An 11,982-nucleotide genomic window follows, 5' to 3' on the forward strand; every position below is an offset into this window, starting at 1 on the left:
GAGGGGAAGGTGCCCCTGCCCGTGGCAGGGATGTGGAGCTGGAGGAGCTTTAAGGTCCCTTCCAACCCAAACCATTCTGTGATTCTTACAATTACCGATAAGCCCATAAATTATTAACAAAGACTTTTGTGCCAGCAGGAAAAGCTGCAGTGCCCCATTTTAGAGAGAAGGACGCTGCCGTGTAACTAATTCTGGCTCATGCATGTGAATAAATGCAATTGCTTTATTTTTCTCTCCCCTCCTAGGCACAAAGCAATGGCACTTGATAAATCACCTGCAGCCAGAAACATCCTATGACATCAAGATGCAGTGCTACAACGAGGGCGGCGAGAGCGAGTACAGCAACGTGATGATCTGCGAAACCAAAGGTGAGCACCCAGCTAGCAGCAGTGGCTGTTTGTGGCGTGGAATAGCTGCTGTGCTCGGGGGGGCTTCTTGCAGTGCAAAAGTCAGCTGCGAGGAAGACTGGAATGTTTTGGAGGATTGTTTTGTCTTCCGAAGCTGGGATTGTTTGGAGCATATGGAAACTGATCCGTTGCGCTCCCAAGAGAGGCTCTCAGCAGAGCTTTCCCTGGCCTCAGAGATAGTCTTGTTGTTCTGGGCTGTGGGTTTTTCCCGTGTGCTGTGCTGATAGCCTCTTCTTAGGAGACAACCATGCTCTTGAAGATGACAGAATTGATTTGTATGTCTGCTTTATGTCTTGGGGGCTCTGTGACACGTTGTATAAGTGCAGACGGCAGCAGTTGATGGCTCTGTTGGCTGCCTCCATCGCTAATCCTGCGTGCCTCTGGCACAGAGTGTGTACTGTTCTCTGGAAGTGTCAGATATGGCAGTCACATTTATTTTGCAAAGAATTCCTGTCTCCTTTAATCTCTAAACCCAAGTAAGGCTGTAAAGGGAAAATGCAGACAGTGAACTTCAAATGCAGGGCTATGAAAAAATGTTTGAAAAAGGCAGCAAAAAGCCCTCCAGGAGCGGAAGCATCAACACTGAGTGAAGTTTGTAGTGAAGCCTTTGAGAGAAGGGCTGGAACTTGCAGGGCTGTGAGGCTGTGTGCACAGTAGGTCTCCCCTCTGCAAGGAATAGCACTTTCTTCCTTCATTTTAAAACCAGGAGGTGAAATGTGTTGTTTGTACTGCCTCAAAATGCATCTTCCTGTGGGGCTGATCCAGCTTATCTGCATGGAGGTGCTTGTGTCTTCAACCAGCTTCACTCCCAAGCCAGGCACCTCTTCAAGGAGTTTAGTGTCAGTTGAAATGAGTCAGAGCTGTGGTGTGCTGAAAAAGAGTCTACATTTAATTCCTGGGTTAAACTGGTGTCTTGGGTTTGGTGCTTTTCTGTTCAGCTCTTGGTACCTTCCGTAGGACGGGGTTGAAAATGGGGCTGGCAGGGTTCACCTCAGATAAAAGCAGGTCGTCTGGCAGCAGTTAGGTGATAGAAATGCATGTTGTGGTTTTTCCTGACCTCAGAAGTGGAAAGATTTGCTCTCCTTCGAGCTGGGAGCAGCTCTAGCCCTGCGTAGGTCGAGTTGCTCATTAAAGTTCCGAGTGACCTCAATGCGAGCTGGATAACAACCATATTCCAAAGCAAATAGTTATTACCCAATAGCAGTTGGCCTTCTCCTCACAGGTTTCAATATTGACTTGGAAGCTTGCTTTGTGCAGCGTTAGGATTCAAACTCAGGATGAAAATCCACATTCAGTGAATGTACCCATGTCTCTCACTTCACCCAGTGAAACGCACGCCGGGAGCATCCGAATACCCCATGAAAGACCTGAGCACGCCACCAAATCCCCCTGACAGGGTTGGAAGTGGAGCAGGACCTTCCAACGGCCCTGTTCGGAGCAGCGACATGCTCTACTTGATTGTGGGCTGTGTCCTGGGGGTGATGGTCCTTATCCTCATCGTCTTCATTGCCATGTGCCTCTGGAAGAACCGCCAGCAGAACGCCATGCAGAGTGAGTGCTTCTTGCTTTCCTTTCATGAGGAACATATTATCAGTGTAAAATGAGTAACTTCTGTGTTTTGTGAATGGGAAGCATTTTCCTGTTAGAAGCCAGCTGGCATTTCTTTAGAGACTTAAACTTTCTGGGTGTGCCTTGGGTGAAGACGTGGGTTTTGAGAGTAGCATCTTATTTCTTTGCCCTGCGCATGGCTGTACAGTTGTGCTGCAGCTTCACCCAGAGAATGGTGTGTGAAGTGCCTGGGCAAAGTTTCTTCAGCTTATCACAGAATCCCAGACTGGTTTGGGTTGGAAGGGACCTTAAAGCTCATCCAGTTCCAACCCCCTGCCACGGGCAGGGACACCTTCCACTGGAGCAGGTTGCTCCAAGCCCCTGTGTCCAACCTGGCTTTGAACACTGCCAGGGCTGGGGCAGCCACAGCTTCTCTGGGCACCCTGTGCCAGCGCCTCAGCACCCTCACAGGGAAGAGCTTCTGCCCAAGAGCTCATCTCAGTCTCCCCTCTGGCAGGTTAAAGCCATTCCCCTTGTCCTGTCCCTACATCCCTTGTCCAAAGCCCCTCCCCAGGTTCCCTGTAGCCCCTTTAGGCAGTGGAGCTGCTCTAAGGTCTCCCCTTAAGGAGCCTTCTCTTCTCTCAGCCTGTCTCCATAGCAGAGCTCCAGTCCTTCAAGCACCTGCATGGGTCCCTGCTGATTGCAGTGGCAGAACTTGTGTTTAATCATAAAATGCGGAGTCTAAACCTCCAGGTCTCTCCCTCTCTCGTGTATATCTGGAAAGAAAAAGAGCTTAGAGCACTTGGAGGAGGAGTCCCTTGTTACCTCTCAGTCCCTTGGCAGTAAAATGTAGTTCAATGTCCAGGTCTTTTGGAGAGGTGTTAATAAGGAAAACCTGTTTGTAGGCAAGTAGAAGCTTGGAGCAGATGTGCTGGAGCTTTGTGAGGTGCTCTGTACCCTCCAAGCCATCTCGTGCTAGCACAACCTCTTCACCAGTCTTCTCTGTGACACAGAACTCACCCTCACTCTGTCCACAGGCTGGGGTTACTTATACTCTCTGACCAAGAGAAGTGAAACAAAACTTCTTGCACGATAAGACAGTGTCTTCCATAGACCCAGAGATATTTTCTGGAAGTCAAAAGATACCAGAGACTCGGGTACACGAATCGGTTTTAGGATGCTCCTCATAGCGACAGACGTCAGCCGGGTCCTTTCAGACCAGCATTCCTGGTCTGTTCTCCAGGATGTGGCTGTTTTCCATTTCCACATTTGGATGCTAAGCACTTGGATATTAGGGCTAATTTACAAAAGCTGTAGAAAGAGAAAATCGGTTTCTTTTGTTTCTTAGAAGCACTCGTCTAAGCTCTCATTTGGCAATCAACATGCTTTTGGTGATGATGTCTCCTGCAGAGTATGACCCTCCTGGCTATCTCTATCAAGGGGCAGATATCAACGGGCAGATGATTGAGTACACAACTTTACCTGGGACAAGCAGAGTCAATGGCAGCATCCATGGGAACTTCATCAGCAACGGCGGCCTCAGCAACGGCTGCCCCCATGTCCACCATAAAGTTGCTAATGGAGTTAATGGGATCATGAACGGGGGAGCTGGACTGTACCCAGGGCACAGCAACTCCCTGTCCAGGACGCGCATGGACTATGAGCATCCCCACCATCTCGTGAACGTAAGCTCTTACTCCGGGTGGAAAGCGTGGCATTTACTCAGAGCTTGTAGAAGCAGGCTTAATTCGGGTGGGGGAAGTCCTCATCCATTGATAACAGCCAGTTCCACTAAAAGACTTATCCCAGAGGAAGCAACTGGGCTGATATTCCTGATACAAACATCATGGTTTTCATTTGAGAATATCAGATGACAGCAAGAATTCCACTTACTCTGGGAAATCTGCCTCTGCCCTCCTCTTAACAGCATGTAAGCTCTGAGAATGCCTCAGTCCTGGGCTGGGCTGAGATACTTTGCTTGTACATATGGTATTTCTCAAGCTTCAAGTTAAATAGATTTAATTAGAGCTGCTCATTCTGCAGCTTTATGGCTCACCCGTTCTTTTCCCCCACCTGTTTCAGATCTGTAACTCTCAGCCATGCTATTAATTATGGCAAAGCACGAAGGGAGCAGGAGGCTTCAGCAGATCGAATGCCCCATCCATCTTGAAATGCCTTTTTTTTGGCCCTTTCAGTCCCTTATTTGTGCCTGGGACAGGCTGAGTTTTGGGGTTTGAAATTCAAAATAAAATTCAAACCTAATTTAAGCCTCTGATCCAGCCCTTTGTACGCTGTGGAAAAATACTTCATTTGCTGAAATGCGTCCCGTTTCCAAGAGAGAATAATGATTTCATTATTGTCTATGGAAACAGATGGCTTGCATTCAAGCTTACTAAACTGACTCAAAACTGTGAACATTGCCCAGGAAAACTGAAAGAAAAAGTTCAAAAGTCTGAATAACCCATGCTGTTTCTGGAGGGGAAAAAAAATGGGGCTATTGTTTGTGTTAGTAATTGAACACAAGCACTTCATTTTATTGAACAACAAATTAGCACTTGCACAGTAGTTGCCACTTCAGTTAACTCCAGCTTCCAGTCCAGACCAGTTGGTTCTTCACCTGATCCTGCCTTTGCTCTGCTGGTGCAGCAAAAAGTGCTGCTTGCTGGTTGCTTTCAACACCAAACCATAGTTTTTTGGACCTGTCCAAAAAGACTCCAGAAGTCCCCAATGCCCCGAGCCCTCAGGAAGGGAGGAAAGCTCTCCCCTGAGAACACTCCAGGGCTTGCGCTGCTGTTTTGTCCCTCCTCTTCTGTGTTTTGTGGAGGGGAAGGAAGGAAACAGGCATGTGGTAACGCAGGTCCCAGTGCCACGAGATGAGACACGCAACACTCAACAACCGGGTTGAGTTTTTCTTTCCCCTCCTCCACATGGTACAGAGCTGGAGTCACGCAATCTCTTCCCACGTAGAAGGACCCGGACTGGCACGCGGGGTGAGGCAGCACAGGAACAGGATGTTCTCATCCTCGTCAGGACTCTCTTTATTGTTCCATTGATTGGGCTAAATGAGGAAGAGAGAAACGGGCCAGGATGGCAATCAAGGCTGATTAGGCATTTCCTCAGTGCTCCCTATTGCCCTGAGCGGCCCCAAACCTGAAGGATAAGCCCTGGTTTTTCAGGAATAGGGATTGTTAGGAGTTACCTACCACTTGAAGCCTCCAAAGCCAGGTGAGCTCTCCCAAACCAGCTCCTCTCCCAAAACACAGCCAGTATCCCAGCTCCGCAGCGTCCTTAACAATGAGGTATGTGTTAATCTGGGCATTTCGACTTGCTTGTAATGGCCCCTTCAGCCAAAACCAACACCACAAAATCCCTCTCACCCCGAGTCATTGCTGGCGAAGGAATTACCCCATCTGTGCAAATATTCCATGTTTCAAGAAACTCCGTGTCGCGGAGGCAACTGATCTAATCGCAGTAATTGCAGGAAAGTGGGATGGGTTTGGGCTGTGACATCAGCCCTGCACATTTCATCCCCTGGCTCCCCAAATGAGCCCGGCTTGCTGACGAACAGCAAGTCGCTTTCATGTCTGTCATCAGTGTTAAAAATAAACATATTTACAGTGGGTTGATTCAATCAAACCTGAGTGTATTAAGCTGAAAACAGACCAGGGAAATGACCACATACTTGCCCAAGCTGCAGTTATTTACTTTTCCCTGACACACACGTTGGCAAAACCCGTCCCCTTGGCTTGGTACAATAGCTCAGTGTTGCTGTGCCACTTGACCAGACCCACATCAGAAGATTGATAACGTGATCAGAGTTTGGAACCCCAAGTGGAAGGGCTTGGGGTGCTCACTGGAGCTGAACTGCCTCTGGTGTGTTCACGCAGAGATTGATTTCGGGTTCTTCTTCCTTACTCCTTCCCTGCAGGGCAGTGGGATGTACACAGCAGTGCCACAGGCCGACCCCTCCGAGTGCATCAGCTGCAGAAACTGTCGGAACAATAACAGGTAATGTAAAACTCCACCAGAAGCAGGAGCTTCACAAACAGAAGCTCTTGTGTTCAAGCCAGGGCAGACAGAAGCAGAGCGCTCCGGTCCTGGCTGAGGGGACGGAGGAGCTCAGCATCACTGTGTCACTTGGAGAGCAGCTGGTGACTGCTGGATGGACTAAAGCGAGTTATTAAACCCCCAGAGCTCATTTTGCTCGCTGGGGTGCGAGGCAGGTTGGGCTTAAACCTTATTTCCTGTGTTTTCTTCAGTTTTGAGATAACGAAATCATTCCATATGGAGTTTGTCAGACAGGATTTAATTGGTCTTTGGTATTTTACGTTTCCTGCTGCTCTCTTTAACACCACCAACAAAACAGAGTTGCAGCTTTGCTTTCACAAGGCTCTTCTTGGTAGAACATGGGATCTGAGGTCCTTCAGGCCTCGAGAAGCAGTTTGTCCGAGTGGGATACACTTCTCTCGTGAGGAAAAAACGGATTCTTGTAGAGAATAAAGGAAAATCCCATTGTACGTTGAGGCTGGAGCCTGGGTTTTTATTAGGTTTTTCACTTCTGAAAGCTTTACAGCATATCCTTCCAGGCTTCTGACTAAACCTCTGGTTCTTTTAATGACTAAAAGTAGGACTGAAATCAGACGTGCTGGACTGCTCTGGCTGGTAGATTATAGCTCGTTTTTCTGTCCTACTTGGAATTTTGTGTTTTACTCGAAACATCAGCTACCTATAGGTGTCCACCTGGAGAAGCTGACTTGAAACGAAGCTGTTGCTGAAGGCAGAAAACACAGTTGCTTTATTTTTATGGGTCTCTTTTTAAAATAGATCTTACAAGAGGCTTTAAATTCTTCCTCCTTCCCTAAGTATAGGGGTGATGGTGAGATGGAGACAGGCTGCAGGTAGAGCTGGGCAAAGCGAGCTGCTGTTCCTTTACAAGCCAACTATCTGTTTTCAAGGCAGGCTGCTGCCCAGAAGTCAGCAAGATACATGGTTTGGAACGTGCTCTGTGTGTGTTAAGAGCTTGCTTTCCACTTTGAAACCTACTTAAACTTTTAATTGCTCTTTTTTTCCCTTAAGAAAGTAGGGATAACGTGTTCCATCCTCTGCAACTGCACTGCTCCTCCCAGGCGGGTCATCAGCAGGGGCTGAACTTTGAATTTTCACATCCCTGTTCTATATTTGACTGCTGGAGAGGGAAACAAGTTGTCCTTTTCAGCTGTCTTGCTCCAGAGGGGACCATTAACCTCAGTTTGGCAGCTGGGACCGCTCCATTCCCTTCCCGATGCTGGGGGGAATGGAAGGAGGACATGGGAGAGGGGAATGGGGAGGACCAGAAACGTGCCTCAGCATTACACCAGGGAGCGGGATGCATGGCCAGGAGGAGGAGGAGGAGAAAGGCCTAGTGGGTTAGTGCAGTCAAGTCAGCCAGTGGGAATTTGGGGCTGGAATCTTTCCCCTGTCTTTGTTCAGGTAAGGGCTGTCCCCTCCATCCAGCTCCTGTGCAAGAGAGGACCTGTGCCTTGTCCCACGTGGGAATTATTGCCCCTTTTTACCTAAACCCAAGCAATTCCCTCTGCAAAACGCCCATGTGGTAGCAGAGGAAGGCAGGTCTGAGTGGGAACAGCCCCAGCAGGGTGATGGTCACCAGCTCGTGAGCATTTTGGGTTGGACATTCCACCTTGGTGCTGCTCCTTCCTCAACGAGCCTATTTCCACTGAGTGCCTGGAGTCGTGGCTGGTTTGGGTTGAATTCAGCAGGCGTTTGAATCGCGACCACGTGCAAATGAATCCTAAAGGTTTAGAGTATTTAATACCTGCCTATTTTCAGCAGTAGCCATCTCACAGCAGCAGGTTTTATTATTGTAGCGGTGAAATCCCTCGGTCTTCACTTTAAATTAGCACTTCGTGCTCTTGTAACTGCTGGTGGAGGTTTGCCAGGGGTAGAAGTTGCTGAAATGTGGATACCTGCTTTGATGTTGTGGATAAAGCTGGTGGGAACGGGTGTGAGTGTGGCTTACACTTGTTACATTCAGATTGAGAAGTGATTCCCTTCTTTGGTGCTTTTGTGCTAAAACTTTCTAGGCACCTGATGGCCGCAGAGGAATTTGTGCTTTCGCAGGTCTCTCTGTGCATATTTGCTGCATTCTGAGCAGAAAGCTGAAATACACATTGCAAATAAAGCAGAATCAATGCGTTTTCCAGCTTTTAAAATCCAGATTACGCTGAGGTGGGGGTTTAAGCTCTAGTTTGGTAGGATTTTAGCACTGAGAATTGATAGAAATCGTGTTTTCTGCAGCAGGGATTTTTATCACTATTCATGTGTGCTCTGCCCTGCATATACCGATGGCTGGTTTCCATCCAGATGTGGTTATTTAAGCTTAAAAAGCCAAACTGCTGTCTTGAAACATCATTCCAGCCTGTGCAGTAATACAAAGAGCTGCCCCAACCTCTGTGTCTTTAAAAAGAAACCCCCATAAACACACAAACCCAAACACTTAAAATGTTTTTTTTCCTTTAAATAATAAGTGATCCCAGTCAAAACCTCTGCGGAAAGAAATGCAAACTAATAAATGGATTTGTTTGAAGACCAGATGTGTTTCATGTGGATTCTGCAGTGGCTTCTGTGGTATTTTGGTACTTGGAATAATGATTTTGGAGGGGGATGTGGGAGTGGAAGGACAAAGTAGGAGAGTGAAGGTTGAAAATGAAGCTTGGTGCTGCTCCGTCCTCGCAGTGTTTGGGAGGGGAGCAGCTCCCACTGGCTCCCACCTTGTCCCATGTTTTGGCTTTGCCTCTACCAGAGGAGAAACTCACTCCAGTTCCTCCTCTGGAAAGTTGTTTTGTGGATGCTTTGCTGCTCTTTCGGCTCTGGTCATGGTTTTGAGGTGAAAGGATAAACTGAGGCTCGTAGGAGCAGTCCCTCGAGTGTGATGGATTGACGTGGCCTCTAATGGGATAGAAGTGGTTTCTGGAGCTGGGGCAGGACCTTACTGTGATTGCCAAGCTTAATATCTCCTGGTTTTAAATCCATCTGAGCTCAGTGCTTGGTGCTGAGTTGTATCCATAGCAGCATATCAAACACTTGAATCCCATTCAGCCTTTGCAGGAGCATTTCGGAGGAGCACTGGTTCACAGTGGGTTTGAGCACTCTCCCTCTGCTTTTATCCATGAATCCATCTCTGTTCTGCAGAGCATTCTGGGGAGTGCATTCCCGAAGCTCGTTGGGTTTCAACCTGAGCTCTTTTTCTTGTCAGTGAAAGCCTGTTTTATGGGGCTGCCTAAAGGGGCTACAAGAAACCTGGAGAGGGGCTTTGGGCGCGGGCCTGTAGGTAAAGGACATTAACCTGACAGAGGGGAGATGGAGATGAGCTCTGAGGCAGAAGTTCTTCCCTGTGAGGGTTGTGGGACACCGGAATGGGTTGAAGGGAGAAGCTGGGGCTGCCCCATCCCTGGCAGTGTTGGACACAGGGGCTTGGAGCAACCTGCTCTAGTGGAAGGTGTCCCTGCCCGTGGAACTGGATGAGCTTTAAGGTCCCTTCCAACCCAGACCAGCCTGTGATTATGATTCTGTGCAAGCAGCAGCACTGATGACCCTGTTTTTCTTCTGTCCCATCTGCAGGTGCTTCACCAAAGCCAACGGCACTTTCAGCAGCAGCGCGCTCCCCGTCGTGCCCATCGTAGCACCTTACCAGCAGGATGGTTTGGAGATGAAACCTCTCAATCACCATGTCATGGTGGCCATGTGCTTGGCCTCCACCCTCCCCGAGTGCAGTGCCCGGCTGGAGGAGGACAGCAAGGAGAGAGCAGAGCAGCCCTCTCCACAGCATCCCTGCTGCAGGGACGGCAGCAACCGCCTCTCTGTGGATTGCACGGATGGTAAGGCATTCCCAGGGGGATAGTGCCAGGCTTTGACTTGGGAATATGCTGTAGGATAGCTATAGGGAGCTTAGTTTAGTGCAGAGGAGCTGGTAATTAAGCCCTTTTGGAGGAAGATCAAGTGTTCCACCTTTCCCATCACAGGAAATGGGAGCGGTGATGCTCAGGTATCTGTGGTTGGGGTTGGTGCGTCTAAACGGAGCTGACATGCTCTGGATAACGAGGCTGTGACTGATTGATTTATAGGGGGATTGAGATGGGATCTAAGGCAGAAGCTCTTCCCTTTGGGGGTGCTGAGGCGCTGGCACAGGATGCCCAGAGAAGCTGTGGCTGCCCCATCCCTGGCAGTGTTCAAGGCCAGGTTGGACACAGGGGCTTGGAGCAACCTGCTCTAGTGGAAGGTGTCCCTGCCCGTGGCAGGGGGTTGGAGCTGGATGAGCTTTGAGGTCCCTTCAACCCAGACCATTCCATGATTTTATAATGGAGTTTTCCCCTGCTGAGCGGACACCCATGACAGCCCAGAGCCACCCCAACCCACCCTCCTCTTGCTTCGCAGGTGACAACTGCGTGCACTCGGAAACATCGAACCACATTTTGAGCTGGAGTCCCCTTATTCTGCAGCCTCTTTCCAAGGACTGTAAGGAAAAACCAGGATGGAGTTCATCTGGAGTCACCTTAAATGGTTCTGGGGACCTCCGGCAGCTCCAGCTGCAGGAAACCTGAGGAAGTGACCACCACTGTCCCCATTAAGGCCAGGAACTGCAGAGCAGCATCGCTCAAAGGGAGTGATGGGGGATGTTAATTATAACAGAGAGAGTCACTATTTATTTTTTTGTAGTAGTGTCATATGAATGTATCTTGTTTTTAAAAAATGGTTGCCTTTTTATATTATTTATGCCTTGAAATCCCTTTTCTTTGGGGTGTGTGTGTTTCCCCCACACACCCTGACACTAGCCTGGTTCTGTGTATAAAGAAAGGAATTGTAATAATATAAAGCACAACGATGGGAAATCCAGAGTGTGGCTTCCAGGGGCTGTTACCAGCATGAGAAGAGATCCCAAGGAGTCTGACGCAGGGATTTAGCCAAGTGGGTCTGAGGCTTCCTCCCTGCACTCTAATCCTCCTTTCCATGAACTCCTCATGTCCTCGTTTGGGAAGAATCCCGTGGATCAATAGGAAGATAAACAGGAAAAGTGACCCTTGGCTGCGTCCGTGGAGGCAGAGCTCACTCTGGTGACTGCTTGTGCCTTTTGGAGCTTGATAACCCCGATGCTTGCAGGAGTGTGGATGAAACCCAGCCCGTCTCACCTTCCTGCTTGCAGAAGACAAAACCCAGCTCCGCTGCACCTTTAACTCCTTGGATTGAGGGAACAGCAATGGCTTGAAGAGGCTCTGCCATGAACGGAGTCGTGTCGGAGCAGCTCCCTCTGCACTGTGAGAGCCCTGCCTGCCCCTCGGATCCAACATGAGGTAGGTGTTGACACGTTAACTGCAGGGCTTGGGCTGGGATCCCAAATTGAATCAAGGTAAATAAACCAAAGCTGCGCTGGTGGAGCACAGAGCCCCGAGATGAGGGGCATAAATCACGGTTACAGCCACCCCGAGGCGACACGTGCAGCCGCCTGTTCCCCACGAGCATTCCCAGCCTCGTCTGGGAAGGGAGGAAGTGATGCTGGGCTGGCTGGAGCTGCTGCAAAGCCCTCGGGGAGCTGAGGTGCAGGTGCAGAGAGAGGGGTCTGAGGAGCAGTCCTGCTCCAGGAGGACACTCTCCCAGTCTCTCTGTGGGATGTTGGGAGTGTTGAGCTGGGGGTTCTTTTCCTTTGTTGTGTTACTGTTCTGATGGACAGATGACATGGAGAGACATTGAGGTGCTGGATGGGGCCGGAGAAGAGCAATGGAGCTGGAGCAGGGCCTGGAGCACAAGTGGGATGGGGAAGGGCTGAGGGACCTGGGGGGTTTAGTGTGGAGAAGAGAAGGCTCAGGGGGGACCTGATCGCTCTCTGCAACTGCCTGACAGGAGGATGGAGCCAGGAGGGGGCTGGTCTCTGCTCCCAAGGAACAAGGGATGGGACAAGAGGAAACGGCCTCGAGCTGCCCCAGGGCAGGTTTAGATGGAGCTGAGGAACAATTCCCTCCCCAAAGGGTGCTCAGGC

General features: G+C 49.5%; 1 protein-coding gene across 1 annotated transcript in view; it reads left to right on the forward strand.

Annotated features, from left to right (window-relative positions):
• The window catches only part of LOC104409763 (cell adhesion molecule-related/down-regulated by oncogenes-like), a 22,647-nt gene extending 12,095 nt beyond the window's left edge, over window positions 1-10,552 (forward strand). The window contains 6 exon segments of the mRNA XM_010019727.1: window positions 246-368; window positions 1,734-1,958; window positions 3,366-3,640; window positions 5,884-5,963; window positions 9,573-9,829; window positions 10,386-10,552. Of these exon segments, the coding sequence (XP_010018029.1) occupies window positions 246-368; window positions 1,734-1,958; window positions 3,366-3,640; window positions 5,884-5,963; window positions 9,573-9,829; window positions 10,386-10,552 (1,127 nt within the window).
• Window positions 10,553-11,982: the final 1,430 nt, after the last annotated feature.

Source organism: Nestor notabilis, unplaced genomic scaffold (genome assembly GCF_000696875.1).
Source record: "Nestor notabilis isolate BGI_N333 unplaced genomic scaffold, ASM69687v1 scaffold18068, whole genome shotgun sequence".
In the NCBI taxonomy this organism is placed as follows: Eukaryota; Metazoa; Chordata; class Aves; order Psittaciformes; family Psittacidae; genus Nestor; species Nestor notabilis.